This window comes from Pseudophryne corroboree, chromosome 7 (assembly GCF_028390025.1).
Source record: "Pseudophryne corroboree isolate aPseCor3 chromosome 7, aPseCor3.hap2, whole genome shotgun sequence".
Classification (NCBI taxonomy): domain Eukaryota; kingdom Metazoa; phylum Chordata; class Amphibia; order Anura; family Myobatrachidae; genus Pseudophryne; species Pseudophryne corroboree.
In genome coordinates this window covers 104,443,447-104,462,749 of record NC_086450.1, presented here as the reverse complement: position 1 = coordinate 104,462,749, position 19,303 = coordinate 104,443,447, and the positions used below count along the sequence as shown (strand labels likewise).

At 46.6% G+C, this 19,303-nt stretch overlaps 1 protein-coding gene across 1 annotated transcript in view; it reads left to right on the top strand.

The window, feature by feature from the left end:
* PPIG (peptidylprolyl isomerase G) overlaps positions 1 to 19,303 on the top strand; it is a 179,067-nt gene that overhangs the window by 101,672 nt on the left and 58,092 nt on the right. The window contains exons 11-12 of the mRNA XM_063933515.1: positions 12,085 to 12,151; positions 13,647 to 13,783. Of these exons, the coding sequence (XP_063789585.1) occupies positions 12,085 to 12,151; positions 13,647 to 13,783 (204 nt within the window). The remainder of the gene's footprint in view (positions 1 to 12,084; positions 12,152 to 13,646; positions 13,784 to 19,303) is intronic.

The following is a 19,303-nucleotide window of genomic DNA, read 5'->3' as shown; positions in this document are numbered from 1 at the left end:
TGGATCCTTCAGGTGATATCTCAGGGGTACAAATTAGAATTCGAGACGTCTCCCACTCGCCGTTTTCCTAAAGTCGGCTTTACCGATGTCTCCTTCTGACAGGGAGACAGTTTTGGAAGCCATTCACAAGCTGTATTCCCAGCAGGTGATAGTCAAGGTACCCCTCTTGCAACAGGGAACGGGGTATTATTCCACACTGTTGTGGTACCGAAGCCGGACGGCTCGGTGAGACCGATTCTAAATCTAAAATCTTTGAACACTTACATACAGAGGTTCAAATTCAAGATTGAGTCACTCAGAGCAGTGATTGCGAACCTGGACGAAGGGGACTACATGATGTCTCGGGACTTCAAGGATGCTTACCTTCATGTCAAAATTTACCCTTCTCACCAAGGGTACCTCAGGTTTATGGTACAGAACTGTCACTATCAGTTCAGACGCTGCCGTATGGATGGTCCACGGCACCCCGGGTCTTTACCAAGGTAATGGCCGAAATGATGATATTCCTTCGAAGGAAGGGAATTTTAGTTATCCCTTACTTGGACGATTCCCTGATAAGGGTAAGATCCAGGGAACAGTTGGAGGTCGGTGTAGCACTATCTCAGGTAGTGTTGCGGCAGCATGATTGGATTCTCAATATTCCAAAATCGCAGCTGGTTCCGACGACTTGTCTTCTGTTCCTAGGGATGATCCTGGACACAGTCCAGAAAAAGGTGTTTCTCCCGGAGTAGAAAGACAGGGAGTTATCCGAGCTAGTCAGGAACCTCCTAAAACCGAGCCAAGTATCGGTGCATCAATGCACAAGGGTTCTGGGTAAAATGGTGGCTTCCTACGAAGCAATCCCATTCGGCAGATTCCACGCAAGAACTTTCCAGTGGGACCTGCTGGACAAATGGTCCGGGTCGCATCTTCAGATGCATCAGCGGATAACCCTGTCACCAAGGACAAGGGTGTCCCTCCTGTGGGGGTTGCAGAGTGCTCATCTTCTAGAGGGCCGCAGATTCGGCATTCAGGACTGGGTCCTGGTGACCACGGATGCCAGCCTGCGAGGCTGGGGAGCAGTCACACAGGGAAGGAATATCCAGGGCTTATGGTCAAGCCTGGAGACATCACTTCACATAAATATCCTGAAGCTAAGGGCCATTTACAATGCTCTAAGCTTAGCAAGACCTCTGCTTCAAGGTCAGCCGGTGTTGATCCAGTCGGACAACATCACGGCAGTCACCCACGTAAACAGACAGGGTGGCACAAGAAGCAGGAGGGCAATGGCAGAAGCTGCAAGGATTCTTCGCTGGGCGGAAAATCATGTGATAGCACTGTCAGCAGTATTCATTCCGGGAGTGGACAACTGGGAAACCGACTTCCTCAGCACGACCTCCACCCGGGAGAGTGGGGACTTCACCTAGAAGTCTTCCACATGATTATAAACCGTTGGGAAAAACTCGACAGGTATTGCGCCAGGTCAAGGGACCCTCAGGCAATAGCTGTAGACGCTCTGGTAACACCGTGGGTGTACCAGTCAGTGTATGTGTTCCCTCCTCTGCCTCTCATACCCAAGGTACTGAGATTGATAAGATGGAGAGGAGTAAGCACTATATTCGTGGCTCCGGATTGGCCAAGAAGGACTTGGTAACCGGAACTTCAAGAGATGCTCACGGAGGATCCTTGGCCTCTACCTCTAAGAAGGGACCTGCTCCAACAAGGACCCTGTCTGTTCCAAGACTTACCGCGGCTGCGTTTGACGGCATGGCGGTTGAACGCCGGATCCTGAAGGAAAAAAGGCATTCCGGATGAAGTCATCCCTATCCTGATCAAAGCCAGGAAGGATGTAACCGCAAAACATTATCACCGCATTTGGCGAAAATATGTTGCGTGGTGCGAGGCCAGTAAGGCCCGACGGAGGAAATTCAACTGGGTCGATTCCTGCATTTCCTGCAAACAGGAGTGTCTATGGGCCTGAAATTGGGGTCCATTAAGGTTCAAATTTCGGCCCTGTCAAATTTCTTCCAAAAAGAACTAGCTTCAGTCCCTGAAGTTCAGACGTTTGTAAAAGGGGTACTGCATATACAGCCTCCTTTTGTGCCTCCAGTGGCACTTTGGGATCTCAATGTAGTTTTTTGGGTTCCAAAAGTCACATTGGTTTGAACCACTTAAATCTGTGGAGTTAAAATATCTCACATGGAAAGTGGTCATGCTGTTGGCCCTGGCCTGGGCCAGGCGCGTGTCAGAATTGGCGGCTTTATCCTGTAAAAGCCCTTATCTGATTTTCCATTCGGACAGGGCGGAATTGAGGACTCGTCCTCAGTTTCTCCCTAAGGTGGTTTCAGCGTTTCACCTGAACCAACCTATTGTGGTGCCTGCGGCTACTAGGGACTTGGAGGACTCCAAGTTGCTAGACGTTGTCAGGGCCCTGAAAATATGTTTCCAGGACGGCTGGAGTCAGAAAATCTGACTCGCTGTTTATCCTGTATGCACCCAACAAGCTGGGTGCTCCTGCTTCTAAGCAGACTATTGCTCGTTGGATTTGTAGTACAATTCAGCTTGCACATTCTGTGGCAGGCCTGCCACAGCCAAAAATCTGTAAATGCCCACTCCACAAGGAAGGTGGGCTCATCTTGGTCGGCTGCCCGAGGGGTCTCGGCTTTACAACTTTGCCGAGCAGCTACTTGGTCAGGAGCAAATACGTTTGTAAAATTCTACAAAATTGATACCCTGGCTGAGGAGGACCTGGAGTTCTCTCAATTGGTGCTGCAGAGTCATCCGCACTCTCCCGCCCGTTTGGGAGCTTTGGTATAATCCCCATGGTCCTTACGGAGTCCCCAGCATCCACTTAGGACGTTAGAGAAAATAAGAATTTACTTACCGATAATTCTATTTCTCGTAGTCCGTAGTGGATGCTGGGCGCCCATCCCAAGTGCGGATTGTCTGCAATACTGGTACATAGTTATTGTTACCAAAAAATCGGGTTATTGCTGTAGTGAGCCATCTTTTCTAGAGGCTCCTCTGTTATCATGCTGTTAACTGGGTTCAGATCACAAGTTGTACAGTGTGATTGGTGTGGCTGGTATGAGTCATACCCGGGATTCAAAATCCTTCCTTATTGTGTACGCTCGTCCGGGCACAGTATCCTAACTGAGGCTTGGAGGAGGGTCATAGGGGGAGGAGCCAGTGCACACCAGATAGTCCTAAAGCTTTCTTTAGATGTGCCCAGTCTCCTGCGGAGCCGCTATTCCCCATGGTCCTTACGGAGTCCCCAGCATCCACTACGGACTACGAGAAATAGAATTATCGGTAAGTAAATTCTTATTATATATGCATTCGTGTAGCACTTGTTATACCATAGACAATGTTATCCATAGAAAATGTATATAAACTACTGTATGTATGTATATATGGTCATGTAACAAAATATGCTCTATGTTCTTTGACTAAGCACATGGCTGGAGGCCATTTTAATCATACTTTCTGTTTCTTTTCCAGAACGTTCCTGTCCTACAACACTGCTCCACCGGATGGCGCAGGGGTGTTGGTAGGAATTTTTGGGTCAGGTTTCTTATGGTCTGGCCACGTGCACTGCACTTTGACCATATACACATTTTCGCAATTTTACTGAGATGGAATTGGTTTGTCTTTGTCTATTTATTTATTTGTCTGGTCACATAATAAGTCAGTCACCAGCCAAGACGGAAAAGTTGTTTCACTGCAATGTCTGTACCAGTGGGTTCCCGGTGAGTTCTACCACATGCACAGTATATTTTATACTCCCATTTCATCTCCTATTTTGCAAAGAGTTTCTGCTATGTTGCAATCCTGACGATTCTATGCCAGGCCTAACTGCGCAAGATGAATGTGAGAAGGGTGAATAGACCAGCAGTCAGATAGTGTGGGTGCGTCAGACTCTGAAGTTTACAGGGACTGAAGAGGCTCTGACAATTTATAAAGTGGTCTTTACTAGGCCACAGATCTCCAGCGTGGAATCTCTAAATAAGATGTTAATAGGATCCTGATACACAGGTTTCGAAACCTCGCCGATTTCGGTCTAGTTACCCGTTTCCAAAGTCAGTGTCATCTCCATGGGAGCTATGCTAGAGTCGCTGTATACAGCAGCAGGGGTGTTGCTTCGACCGTGTTTGGTTGGCATTTGGGTAACTACGGCGTTGCTTGTCTGGATAACAGGACTCAGGTCCGCCCTACAAAACGTCCACCTTATGCTTCTCGCTGATCAAATCTGCGAAGCTGCTGATTATCTATGTACAGCTTCTACGGACGTCTGCCTAGTCAGTTCTCGCCTTTCAGCATCACTCGTTGTGGCACGACAAGCGCTTTGTCTGCGTCCTTAGCAGGCGGAGGCAAAGGTCGAGAGAAGAATAGAAGCATTACCTTATGCGAAGGTTGTTTGGTCCTGATTTGGACAAAGGTATTTTTCACGGGATACTCTGGACCAGCGTTCGAATCCTTTAGACCTCAGCCCTTTCGAGGCCGTGGTAGACAAACAGCCACGCCTGGTAGGCGAGGTCGAGGACGTGGTTTTTCAACAAACCAACGCCAGTCGTCCGGACGCTACGGTCACCGGCAAGCCAGTGGCATGACGGGCTCCCAGCCCATCCCGGTGCTCCAGTTGTGGGAGCACGCCTTCAGACGTTTCATTTGGCATGGTTGCAGATATCCACAGATGGGTGGATCCGCAATTTATTGTTAAAAGCAGTCTACCGCCTCTGCGGTTTTTCAACACAGGACTGCCTGTGTAGGAAGAGGGCGGTTCGGTAAATTTCCATTCACTCTCTGCTGGAGTCAGCAGTTTTGATTCCGGTCCCTGTACACCAACAAGGTCACGGTTATTATTCCTGTCTGTTGTGGTACCAAGGCCGGATGGCTTGGTCAGGCCAATATTGCATACTTACTACAGATTCAAGATGGAATCTCTGCGGACAGTACTTGCAGGTTTAGAGCCACAGGAATTCATGATTGCGCTGGATCTCGAGGATGCGTACTTACACATTCCGATTTGGCCACCTCTTCAGAGGTTCTTGCGTTTGCAATACGGCAGATCCATTATCAGTTTCAGGCTCTACCGTTTGCCATCTCGTCAGCGCTTAGGGTATTCACCAAAGTGATGTATGTTTTGATGGCTCATCTCATATTCCTGTAAGTGATAATAGTTCCGTACTTAGACGATTTGCTCATCAAAGCTCCGTCTCAACTAAATGCGCCTTCAACATGCGTTGCTAAGGTACAATGTGCTGGTTCAGCACAGTTGGTTTGTCATGTTCAAGAACTCACATCGGATTCCGTCTCAACGACTTCATTTCCTAGGAATGATTCTCGATACGGTAGATCGAGGAATTTGTCTACCAGAACAGAAAGTACAGACTATTCGTCATCTGGTACGATTAGTGCTCAAGCCTCGGTATGTTTGTGCATTCGCCTGTTAGGCACAACAGTGGCGGCTTTCAAATCGCTTCTGTTCGGAAGATTTCACTCACTTCCTTTTCAACTGCATGTGCTCGCACAGTGGTAGGCCTCGCATCTGCAGTTTCACTAGAGGGTGAGGTTGTCTCCACGGGCCAGAGTTTCTGTACTCTGGTGGCTCCAAGTACACAATCTAACCGCAGGAACTCGGTTAGGCGTCTGGAATTGGATAGTGCTAATCACAGACGCGAGTCACAGAGGTTGGGGAGCTGTAGTTCAAAATTGTCAGCTCCAGGGTTTCTGGGAGGATCACGACAGATTGCTGCCTATAAATGTCCTAGAACTCCGACCAATTTACAATGTGCTACTACAAGTAGTGCACTTGCTTCGGTCTCAGACGGTCCAAGTGCAGTCAGACAACGCAATGGCGGTCGCGTACATCAATAAACAAAGGGGAAAGAGAAGCCGCATGGCAATGCGGGAAGTAGCTCGAATCCTCAATTGGGCCGAACATCACCAAGTGATATTGGCGGTAGTGTTCATTACGAGAATGGACAACTGGGAGGCGGATGATCTCAGCCATCGTGATTTTCATCCAAGAGAATGGGCATTAAATCCAGAAGTGTTTCACATGTTGGTCCAGAGGTGGGGTTACCCTCAAGTGGACCTGATAACATCTCGCCACAATCACCAAAAGCCAGTATGTGTCCAGAACGCGAGATCCAAAGGCAGTGGCAGTGGATGCTCTCACGATTGCGTGGCCGTACAGCCTCGGGTATCTGTTTCCACCTCTCTCACTGTTTCCGCTGCTCTCTCTGTTGCTTACTTGCAGACGATCCTTGGCCGCTTCCGTTACGTCCGGACCTGTTACGACAGGGTCCATTCCTTTACCCCGATTTAGCGCGGATGCGTTTGAAGGGGTGGCTGTTGAGACCGCCCTCTTAAGAAGAGAGGGCATTCCAGAATCGGTTATAACAACCATGTTACGTGCTAGAAATCCAGTTACGATAGCTCATTATTACAGGATTTGGCGTGCCTATATAGGTTGGTGTGAAGCTCCGAAGTTTCCGACATCATCTTTCAAGTTATCCCGTCTTTTGTTTTTTCTACAAACGGGGTTAGATGGAGGACTGCGTTTATCTGCACTAAAGGTGCAGGTATCTGCTTGGTCATTTTACTTTCAAAGAATATTGGCTCTATTGCCGTCTCACACACCTTTTTGCAAGGTGTTCTCAGAGTACGGCCTCCATTCATTCCACCTACAGCGCCATGGGACTTGAATCTGGTTTTAGATTTTGTACAGCTTCATACTTTGAACCCTTACATCAAGTTGATGTTAAGTTTCTCACTTGGAAAACAATTTTTTCTCCTAGCCTTAGCTTCGGCAAGGCGTGTTTCAGATTTGGGTGCATTGGCATGCAAGCCACTGTTTGTAGTGTTTCATGATGACAGAGCGGAGCTTCGTACGAATCCCGCTTTCTGGCAAAAGGTAGTGTCATATGTTCACATCAATCAACAAATAGTAGTTCCTGTGTTAACAGGACAGTCTGGAACTTTGGATGTGGTACGCGCATTACGCGTTTATGTATCCCGAACGTCTACAGTTTGTAAGACTGATACGTTGTTTGTTCTCTATGATGCTGCCAAAATGGGTTGGCCAGCTTCTAAGCAGACCTTATCCAGATGGATTATACTGACCATACGTCAGGCTTACCTTCATGCTAGGTTACAGCCGCCTACATCAGTAACAGCTCTTTCCACACGTTCTGTGGAAACTTCAGGGGCAGCTGATCGTGGGGTTTCTACGACGCAGAATTGCCGTGCGGCTACATATTCATCAGTGCACACGTTTGTGCGCTTTTACAAGTTAATACGTTTGCGACATCAGCATCTAGCTTTGGCCGCCTAGTGTTACAGGTGCCAAACAGCTCTCCCGCCCACGAGGGAAGCTTTGGTACGTCCCAAGAGTACTCCAGTGACCCCTAGTGGATGAAAAAGAAAATAGGATTTTGGTACTTACCAGGTAAATCCTTTTCTTTGAATCCATAGGGGGCACTGGACGCCCACCCAGAGCAGTTTTACCTGGTTGTGGTAAGTACAGGGGATCTTATGGTAACACATTCTCACCGATTTATCGGTTATGGTGTCAACTGGTTAGTTGTCAGTTACGTTATGTGTTAACTTTATGGTTGTCCGTTATGTTATAATATTATAGGTAATTCTCCATTGTTCATTCTCTCTATCCTGTTCGCCTCAGGAAAACACACTGAGGTATTCGGGGAGTATGGAGGGGAGGAGAGTTACTGAAATTTGAATATTCAGTGCCTAGTCCTTGCTAACACCGTCCATATCCCAAGAGTACTCCAGTGCCCCCTATGGATTCAAAGAAAAGGATTTACCTGGTAAGTACCAAAATCCTATTTTCTGGTCTGTGTCAAGGATCATGCCTTGGAGAGGCAGATGAGCTGTAGGAACCAACTGCGACTTTGGAATATATAGAATCCAGCCGTGTTGCAGTTACACGTCCAGAGAAAGTGATACGCTGTTCAGCCACTGCTCTCTTGATCGCGCTTTTATGAGGAAATCGTCCAAGTACGTGATAATAGTGACACCTTGCTTCCGCAGGAGCACCATTATTTCCGCCATTACCTTGGTGAATATTCTCGGGGCCGTGGAGAGACCAAACGGCAACGTCTGAAATTGGTAATGACAATCCCGTACCGCAATTCTGAGGTACGCCTGATGAGGTGGATAAATGGGGACATGAAGGTATGCCTCCTTTATGTCCCGAGTCACGATAAAATCTCCCCCTTTCAGGCTTGTAACGACCGCTCTTAGCGATTCCATCTTGAACTTGATCCTTTTCAGGTAAATGTTCAGGGATTTTAAATTCAATATGGGTCTGACCGAACCGTCTGGTTTCGGGACTACCACATGGTCGAATAATAACCCCCTCCTTGTCGAAGGAGGAGAACCTTGACCACCACCTGTTGAAGCTACAATTTGTGAATTGCAGTTAACCCTGTTTCCCTCTCGTGGGGGGAAGCCGGCAGGGCCGTCAGCGAGGAGGCATCTTCTCAAAGTCCAGCTTGTATCCCTGAGACACAATATCTATTGCCCAGGGATCTAACGGGCAGTGAACCCACTTGTTGCAGAACTTACGAAAGCGTGCCCCACCGGGCCTAGCTCCGTCTGTGGGCCCCAGCGACATGCGGTGGATTTTCATAGAGGCTGGGGAGGACTGCTGTTCCTGGGAACTAGCTGTGTTGTGCAGCTTCTTTCCTCTGGCCCCGCCTTTGGCAAGAAAGGACGCATCTCGGACTTTCTTGTTTCTTTGTTCGAAAAGCTGCATTTGATAATGACGTGCTTTCCTAGGCTGTGCAGGAATATAAGGCAAAATATCCGAATTACCAGCTATAGCCGTGGAGACCAGGTCCGAGAACCCTTCTCCACACAATCCTCAGCCTTCCATATGCCACTTAAGTTGGCATCATCTGTCCATTGTATATTCTACAGGACACGTCAAGCAGAAATCGACATAGCTTTGACTCTAGGACCCAGTATACTCATGTCTCTTTGGGCATGTTTGATTATATATATCTCTTAAGACAGCATCTTTAAAATATATACATATCTCTCTTTATACATATATATATATATATATATATATATATATACATATATATATACATACTAGGGTCTCAATTTCTGCTGATAAGGTACCTGTCCACGCCGCCCCAGCGCTATAAACCCATGCCGACACAATCGCCGGTCTGAGTAGTGTGCCAGAATGTGCACTCTATCTGCAGGATCCCTGAGAATAGCTAGGGCTACCTTCTGGGCAAACAAAACACCCTAGGGGAAGATTCCCATTACATCCTGGCCCTAGTGGGGAAAGGATACTGCCTGAGAATTCTTTGTGGGAAGCTGTAGTCTCTTGTCTGGAGATTCCCCCCCTTTTCCCTCATGAGAGGAGGGAAATTTACCTCGGCTTTCTTCCCCTTAAACATGTGTACCCTTGTGTCAGGGACAAATGAGTCATCAGTGATATGCAAATCATCTTTTATTACAATAATCATATATTGAATACTTTTCTGCCATTTTGGCTGTAACTTTGCATTATTGTAGTCGACACTGGAGTCGAACTCCGTGTCGATATCAGTGTTTATTATTTTGGATAGTGAGCATTATGAGACTCTGAAGGTCTCTGCGCCATAGGGACAGACATGGGTAGATTTCCTGTCTGTTCTCATCTTTTGTGCAATAAATTCACCTTAGCACTTACACATATCCAAACAGGTGTCTGCGTTGTCGACGGAGACACCCTCTCACACACACATTTGCTCTATCTCCTCCTTAGGGGAGCCTTTTACCTCAGACATGTCGACACACATGTACCGACACACCACACACACAGGGGATGCTCTATTTGAAGACCGTTCCCCCACAAGGCCCTTTGGAGAGACAGAGAGTGTATGCCAGCACACACCCCAGCGCTATATGACCCAGGAATCACACAGTAACTTAGTGTTAGCCCAGTAGCTGCTGTATATATTGTTTTTACGCCAAATTTATGTGCCCCCCCCTCTCTTTTTCACCCTCTTCTATCGTGCTTCTGCAGGGGAGAGCCTGGGGAGCTTCCTCTCAGCTGTGGAGAGAAAATGGCGCTGGTGAGTGCTGAGGAAGAAGCCCCGCCCCCTCAGCGGCGGGCTTCTGTCCCGCGATTTTGTGTAAAAATAATGGCGGGGGCTCATGCATATTACAGTGCCCAGCTGTATATATGCTGCTTTTTGCCAGGAGGTACTCAATTGCTGCCCAGGGCGCCCCCCCCTGCGCCCTGCACCCTACAGTGACCGGAGTGTGTGGGTTAGTGTGGGAGCAATGGCGCACAGCTGCAGAGCTGTGCGCTACCTCATATGAAGACAGGAGTCTTCTGCCGCCGATTTTGACGTCTTCTTGCTTCAACCCGCCGGCTTCTGTATTCTGGCTCTGCGAGGGGGATCGCGGCGCGGCTCCGGGAACGGACGACCAAGGTTAAGTTCCTGTGTTCGATCCCTCTGGAGCTAATGGTGTCCACTAGCCTAAGAAGCGCAACCTAGCCGCAGTTAGTAGGTTTGCTTCTCTCCCCTCAGTCCCACGTAGCAGACAGTCTGTTGCCAGCAGAAGCTCTCTGAAAATAAAAAACCTAACTAAAATACTTTCTTAATAGCAAGCTCAGGAGAGCTCACTAAAATGCACCCAGCTCCTTCCGGGCACAGATTCTAACTGGGGTCTGGAGGAGGGGCATAGAGGGAGGAGCCAGTGCACACCAGTAGTACTAAATCTTTCTTAGAGTGCCCAGTCTCCTGCGGAGCCCGTCTATTCCCCATGGTCCTTACGGAGTCCCCAGCATCCACTAGGACGTTAGAGAAAACACAGCGCGTACAGTTTTTACATCATTATTTCACCATGAAATCAGTTGTATCTGAAAAAAAACCTTTTACGGACAAGCAAGTCCTAATATTTAAAATCCACAGCCAGGTATATTTAAGGTTTTTCACACAATTTTAATACAACATATAAACATATAAAAGACAAATGGTAAAATTGCAAGCGTACAAAGTAAAAGGAAATTCAAGCTTATCAGTCCATATGAGCAATCGGGTACATCTTGTTTCCCATAAATTTCCAAGAAATAGTTAAATTGCAAACGTACAAAAAGTAAATTAAAAAGGCTTATCTGGTATCCTGTGTAATGTATATTGTAGCTAATACGGAATGTGATATTATGCCTGTTTGCTCTGGGGCGGTGCGGGAAGCATGGAGGCTTTAGAAATGACTCCTCATTGTTGTATTGACTATATATGTATGCGATATGTTGCCTGCTACATGTCATATCTTGTTTAACAGATATATACTGTAAATCCAATGTCATTGATATTTTTGATATACTATTTTTGTACCTGACCTGTTTGTTGAGCTAGGTTTAGCTGCTGTATGTTTTTTTTGTTTGTATATGTAAAACACTATTAATAAAAAAAAACTACTGAATTTAAATAAAAAAAAGGCTTATCTGTTCATAAAGAGGCTCAGGTGCAGCAGTCCCAACGCGTTTCGTCAGTAGTATGTATGTGTGTGTGTGTGTATGTATATGTGTATATATATATATATATATATATATATATATATATATATATATATATATATATATCGATTGCCTGTTTATTTTGTAGCTGTCACCTCTGACTAGACATTGATATATAATCGACTACCAAACATATAAACAGTATTTAATATGGGCTTTTTAAATTTTGTCAGTTTAGCATGTTGATATTTAGCGGATGTCTATATATTGACTGTCGACATTTACACGATGCCTAACTTCTAAATTAGGAATTTTAGTTGCCAACATTTTAACCAAGTCCACAACTTGATTGTCGATTTATAGTGTTACTGATGACAATGTGACCCTATCAACCTATTGGTGTTGACCCTTTGGATTTTAGACCATATAACTATAGACATATTATATCACACCCAAACTATTTAACTATATCACTGTCTAAATTGAAATGTAAAAACAGATACAAATCTACATGTTGTTACCGAACACCCCCACGCGGTCACTGCTGCAGTGTTTTTGTTTGTTTATTGTATGAATCATCAATGGTGTAAAATGGTTTTATTTTATTACAGTTCCCTTTACCAGCGGGCACTGCTAGTAACCAGGTCTGGAAGAAAAATCAAAGGAAGAGGTCCCAGGGTGAGTGAGTTTATAAATTTGAATTATGTTTAGTCCAGAGAAATCAAACACAAAACCCTTTGTGACATTTGGGAAACTACTCTTCCAAGGCGGCAGTTTGATAAAATTGATTTAATCTTGATTAATCACTCTCGAAATTAAATTTGCAGCTTATGCTTGTAGTGAAAAAAAAAATTTTCTCCCTTCTAATCCCCCTTCAATTTGCTTTTTGTCCATTTTATGGCCCCTAAAAAGTTAATTAGAGAAATCTTTGTATTGACGAGTATATATTTGTACATATTAATTTGGTCCTCTGATGTTTCTTTCGAAAAGTAGATGACCAGGGGAAGGGCTTGAGTGGTAGCGCTTAACTGTAGGTCACACAATGTTGGCAGGCTTTAAGTGTACATGAATATAACAGGGCTATTTGAAACAGTTGTTAATTGCTATATGGCTCTTAAAAGGGGTGGTCTTCAGGTTGCCGGCGGCCGGGCTCCTGGCGACCACCATACCGGCGCCGGAATCCCGCCCGCCAGCATACCGACATCTTTTCTCCCTCTTGGGTGTCCTCGACCCCCCAGGAGGGAGAATAGATAGCGTGGCGAGCGCAGCGAGCCCGCAAGGGGCTCATTTGCGCTCGCCCAGCTGTCGGTATGCCGGCGGTCGGGATTCCGGCGCCGGTATGCTGGTCGCCGGACCCAAACCATACTACACCCCTTAAGAGCTATTACACATCACTGCAATATATTGATGATATGCACCCTGACGGAATAGACAAAAAATGTGGAATGTAGTGTAGAACCTAATGTTTTACACACTGGCTGAGAGTGTCCGGTTTTATTCACTAATATAACACGTGAAGCGGGTCAGCCTGCATTCTCCATTATGGCAATTTGCATCTTGGGACTCTGTATATCATATATTTCTTTCAGCATTGTTCTTGTGCTACCATACATTCTGTATTTACCTCCACTTTTAATTTTAAGCTGCTCATTACCTCCTTTTTAAATCCAGCCTCATCCATTCGTCTTTACTTTGCCTCGTTCTGTTAACACTGTATTGCAGAATGCTTTTAACGTCATCGCCCATCCAGTTCTGAGATGCTTTTCAACCTTGTTTCTATTGCACATCTTATATTTGTATTGCAAAAATTCACATGAGACTCTAGCTTCATCACATGTAGCTTTATTATGCCCTGCTTTACATTTAAAATACTTGACAATTTAAAATACATTGATGGTCTGCATACAGTTTATCCATGGTTGACCCAAGCCTGTATTCATATCCTATGAATTGAGTCGGCGTCTTTATGTTTAGTCAAGCAGTGCTTCATGGATGTCATTGGGTTATGGTAGGCTTCATATTGGGTTGTTGCAAATAAATATGACTTGACACTGTGTATAGCTCATGTCTAGTCAGTTCGTTAATAATCCAATGGTCTAATAGGCAATGTGGGCACATTGTATGTTGTAGAAAACTAGTCTTTTTACTTTTATTGTTGATCCATTTCTTTTAGCGCTATCGTACTCCCTCAAGATCCAGGTCAAGAGATCGATTTCGGAGAAGTGAGACTCCCCCACACTGGCGGCAGGAAATGCAAAGAACACAGAGAATGAGATATTCTAGTGGAGAACGCTGGATCAAGGGAGACAAGTATGTTCTGTTGCCTTACATGAACATATCGAGTTGCATTTCCAGTGATTTATTGAAGATGGCTCACAGATGCGCCTTTCAGCATGTATGCTGAGATTCTGCTACATTGTCAGTTGATCATGGGCAGCACGGACGGTTGTGGGTTCGATTCCCACCACGGCCCTAACTGTGTGGTGTTTGTATTTCTCTATCGTCCTAGTGGATGCTGGGGTTCCTGAAAGGACCATGGGGAATAGCGGCTCCGCAGGAGACAGGGCACAAAAAGTAAAGCTTTAGGATCAGGTGGTGTGCACTGGCTCCTCCCCCTATGACCCTCCTCCAAGCCTCAGTTAGATTTTTGTGCCCGGCCGAGAAGGGTGCAATCTAGGTGGCTCTCCTAAAGAGCTGCTTAGAAAAGTTTAGCTTAGGTTTTTTATTTTACAGTGAGTCCTGCTGGCAACAGGATCACTGCAACGAGGGACTTAGGGGAGAAGAAGTGAACTCACCTGCGTGCAGGATGGATTGGCTTCTTGGCTACTGGACATTAGCTCCAGAGGGACGATCACAGGTACAGCCTGGATGGTCACCGGAGCCTCGCCGCCGGCCCCCTTGCAGATGCTGAAACGAGAAGAGGTCCAGAATCGGCGGCAGAAGACTCCTCAGTCTTCTTAAGGTAGCGCACAGCACTGCAGCTGTGCGCCATTTTCCTCTCAGCACACTTCACACGGCAGTCACTGAGGGAGGGGGGCGCCCTGGGAGGCAAATGAAAACCTTTTTTGGCTAAAAATACCTCACATATAGCCTCCGGGGGCTATATGGAGATATTTAACCCCTGCCAGAATCCGTTAAGAGCGGGAGACGAGGCCGCCGAAAAAGGGGCGGGGCCTATCTCCTCAGCACACAGCGCCATTTTCCCTCACAGAAAGGCTGGAGGGAAGGCTCCCAGGCTCTCCCCTGCACTGCACTACAGAAACAGGGTTAAAACAGAGAGGGGGGGCACTAATTTGGCGTTAGAAATCTATAAAAAAGATGCTATAAGGGAAAACACTTATATAAGGTTGTCCCTATATAATTATAGCGTTTTTGGTGTGTGCTGGCAAACTCTCCCTCTGTCTCTCCAAAGGGCTAGTGGGTCCTGTCCTCTATCAGAGCATTCCCTGTGTGTGTGCTGTGTGTCGGTACGTGTGTGTCGACATGTATGAGGACGATGTTGGTGAGGAGGCGGAGCAATTGCCTGTAATGGTGATGTCACTCTCTAGGGAGTCGACACCAGAATGGATGGCTTATTTAGGGAATTACGTGATAATGTCAACACGAGCCAAGGTCGGTTGACGACATGAGACGGCCGACAAACAATTAGTACCGGTCCAGACGTCTCAAAAACACCGTCAGGGGTTTTAAAACGCCCGTTTACTTTAGTCGGTCGACACAGACACAGACAGGGACACTGAATCCAGTGTCGACGGTGAATAAACAAACGTATTCCTTATTAGGGCCACACGTTAAGGGCAATGAAGGAGGTGTTACATATTTCTGATACTACAAGTACCACAAAAGAGGGTATTATGTGGGATGTGAAAAAACTACCGTAGTTTTTCCTGAATCAGAAAAATTAAATGAAGTGTGTGATGATGCGTGGGTTCCCCCCGATAGAAAATATGGGCGGTATACCCTTTCCCGCCAGAAGTTAGGGCGCGTTGGGAAACACCCCTTAGGGTGGATAAGGCGCTCACACGCTTATCAGAACAAGTGGCGGTACCGTCTATAGATAGGGCCGTCCTCAAGGAGCCAGCTGACAGGAGGCTGGAAAAATATCATAAAAAGTATATACACACATACTGGTGTTATACTGCGACCAGCGATCGCCTCAACCTGGATGTGCAGAGCTGGGGTGGCTTGGTCGGATTCCCTGACTAAAAATATTGATACCCTTGACAGGGACAGTATTTTATTGACTATAGAGCATTTAAAGGATGTATTTCTATATATGCGAGATGCACAGAGGGATATTTGCACTCTGGCATCAAGAGTAAGTGCGATGTCCATATCTGCCAGAAGATGTTTATGGACACGACAGTGGTCAGGTGATGCAGATTCCAAACGGCACAAAGGTGTATTGCCGTATAAAGGAAGAGGAGTTATTTGGGGTCGGTCCATCGGACCTGGTGGCCACGGCAACTGCTGGAAAATCCACCGTTTTTACCCTAAGTCACATCTGCAGAAAAAGACACCGTCTTTTCAGCTTCAGTCCTTTCGTCCCTATAAGAGTCATATCTGCCCAGGGATAGAGGAAAGGGAAGAAGACTGCAGCAGGCAGCCCATTCCCAGGAACAGAAGCGTTCCACCGCTTCTGACAAGCTCTCAGCATGACGCTGAGACCGTATAGGACCCCTGGATCCTACAAGTAGTATTCCAGGGGTACAGTTTGGAATGTCGAGACGTTTCCCCTGCGCAGGCTCCTGAAGGCTGCTTTACCAAGGTCTCCCTCCGACAAGGAGGCAGTATGGGAAAAAATTCACGAGCTGTATTCCCAGCAGGTGATAATTAAAATTACCCCTCCTACAACAAGAAAAGGGGTATTATTCCACACTATATTGTGGTACTGAAGCCAGAAGGCTAGGTGAGACCTATTCTAAATCTAAAAAAATTTTGAACACTTACAAAGGTTCAAATCAAGATGGAGTCACTCAGAGCAGTGATAACGAACCGGGAAGAAGGGGACTATCTGGTGTCCCGAGACATCAGGGATGCTTACCTCCATGTCCCAAATTTGCCCTTATCACTAAGGGTACCTCAGGTTCGTGGTATAAAACTGTCACTATCAGTTTCAGACGCTGCCGTTTGGATTGTCTACGGCACCCCGGGTCTTTACCAAGGTAATGGCCGAAATGATGGTTCTTCTTCGAAGAAAAGGCGTCTTAATTATCCCTTACTTGGACGATCTCCTGATAAGGGCAAAGTCCAGGGAACAGTTGGAGGTCGGAGTAGCACTATCTCGGATACTGTTACAACAGCAGGGGTGGATTCTAAAGATTCCAAAATCGCAGCTGATCCCGACAACAAGTCTCCTGTGCTTTAGGGATGATTCTGGACACAGTCCAGAAAAAGGTGTTTCTCCCGGAAGAGAAAGCCAGGGAGTTATCCGAGCTAGTCAGGAACCTCCTAAAATCAGTGCATCATTGCACAAGGGCCATGGTAAAAAAAATGGTGACTTCCTTCGAAGCAATTCCAGTCGGCAGATTTCATGCAAGAACTTTTCAGTGGGATCTGCTGGACAAATGGTCCGGATCGCATCTTCAGATGCATCAGCGGATAACCCTATATCCAAGGACAAGGGTGTCTCTCCTGTGGTGGTTACAGAGTGCTCATCTTCTAGAGGGCCGCAGATTCGGCATTCAGTTTTGGATGTTGGTGACCACGGAGGCCAGCCCGAGAGGCTGGGGAGCAGTCACACAAGGAAAAAATTTCCAGGGAGTGTGATCAAGTCTGGAGATTTTTCTCCACATAAATATAGCTAAGGGTAAATTTATAATGCTCTAAGCTTAGCAAGACCTCTGCTTCAAGGTCAGCCGGTATTGATCCAGTGGGATAGAACATCACGGCAGTCGCCCACGTAAATAGACAGGGCGGCACAAGAAGCAGGAGGGCAGTGGCAAAAACTGCAAGGACTTTTCGCTGGGCGGAAAATCATGTGATAGCACTGTCAGCAGTTTTTCATTCCGGGAATGGAAACTGGGAAGCAGACTTCCTCAGTAGGCACGTCCTCCACCCGGCAGAGTGGGAACTTCATGGGGAAGTTTTCCACATAATTGTAAACCGTTGGGAATTACCAAAGGTGGACATGATGGCGTCCCGTCTGAACAAAAAACGGGACAGGTATTGCGCCAGGTTAAGAGACCCTCAGGCAATAGCTGTGGACTTTTCTGGTAACACCGTGGGTGTACCAGTCGGTGTATGTGTTCCATCCTCTGCTTTTCATACCTAAGGTACTGAGAATTATAAGACGTAGAGGAGTAAGAACTATACTCATGGCTCCGGATTGGCCAAGAAGGACTTGGTACCCGGAACTTCAAGAGATGCTCACAGAGGACTTATGGCCTCTGCCGCTAAGAAGGGACTTGTTTCAGCAAGTACCTTGTCTGTTCCAAGACTTACCGCAGCTGCGTTTGACGGCATGGCGGTGGAACGCCGGATCCTAAGGGAAAAGGCATTCAGGAAGAGGTCATTCCTACCCTGGTCAAAGCCAGAAAGGAGGTGACCGCACAACATTATCACCACATGTGGCGAAAATATGTTGCGTGGTGTGAGGCCAGGAAGGCTCCACGAAGAAATCTCAACTCGGTCGATTCCTGCATTTCTTGCAAACAGGAGTGTCTATGGGCCTCAAATTGGGGTCCATTAAGGTTCAAATTTCGGCCCTGTCGATTTTTCTTCCAGAAAGAATTGGCTTCAGTTCCTGAAGTCCAGAAGTTTGTCAAGGGAGTATTGCATATACAACCCCCTTTTGTGCCTCCAGTGGCACTGTGGGATCTCAACGTAGTTCTGGGATTCCTCAAAACACATTGGTTTAAAACCAGTCAAATCTGTGGATTTGAAGCATCTCACATGAAAAGTGAACATGCTCTTGGACCTGGCCTGGACCAGGCGAGTGTCAAATTGGTGGTTTTTTTCTCAAAAAAGCCCATATCTGTTTGTCCATTCGGACAGGGCAGAGCTGCGGACTCGTCCCCAGTTCTCTCCCTAAGGTGGTGTCAGTGTTTCACCTGAACCAGCTTATTGTGGTGTCTTGCGCCTACTAGGGACTTGGAGGACTCCAAGTTGCTAGATGTGGTCAGGGCCCTGAAAATATAGGTTCCAGGACGGCTGAAGTCAGGAGAACTGACTTGCTGTTATCCTGTATGCACCCAACAAACTGGGTGCTCTTGCTTTTAAGCAGACTTTGCTAGTTGGATGTGTAATACAATTCAGCTTGCACATTCTGTGGCAGGCCTGCCACAGCCAAAATATGTAAATGCCCATTCCACAAGGAAGGTGGGCTCATCTTGGGCGGCTGCCCGAGGGGTCTCGGCTTTACAACTTTGCCGAGCGGCTATTTAATCAGGGGCAAACACGTTTGTAAAATCCTACAAATTTGATACCCTGGCTAAGGAGGACCTGGAGTTCTCTCATTCGGTGCTGCAGAGTCATCCGCACTCTCCCGCCCGTTTGGGAGCTTTGGTATAATCCCCATGGTCCTTTCAGGAACCCCAGCATCCACTAGGACGATAGAGAAAATAAGAATTTACTTACCGATAATTCTATTTCTCGGAGTCCGTAGTGGATGCTGGGCGCCCATCCCAAGTGCGGATTATCTGCATTACTTGTACATAGTTACAAAAATCGGGTTATTATTGTTGTGAGCCATCTTTTCAGAGGCTCCGCTGTTATCATACTGTTAACTGGGTTCAGATCACAGGTTGTACAGTGTGATTGGTGTGGCTGGTATGAGTCTTACCCGGGATTCATAAATCCTTCCTTATTGTGTACGCTCGTCCGGGCACA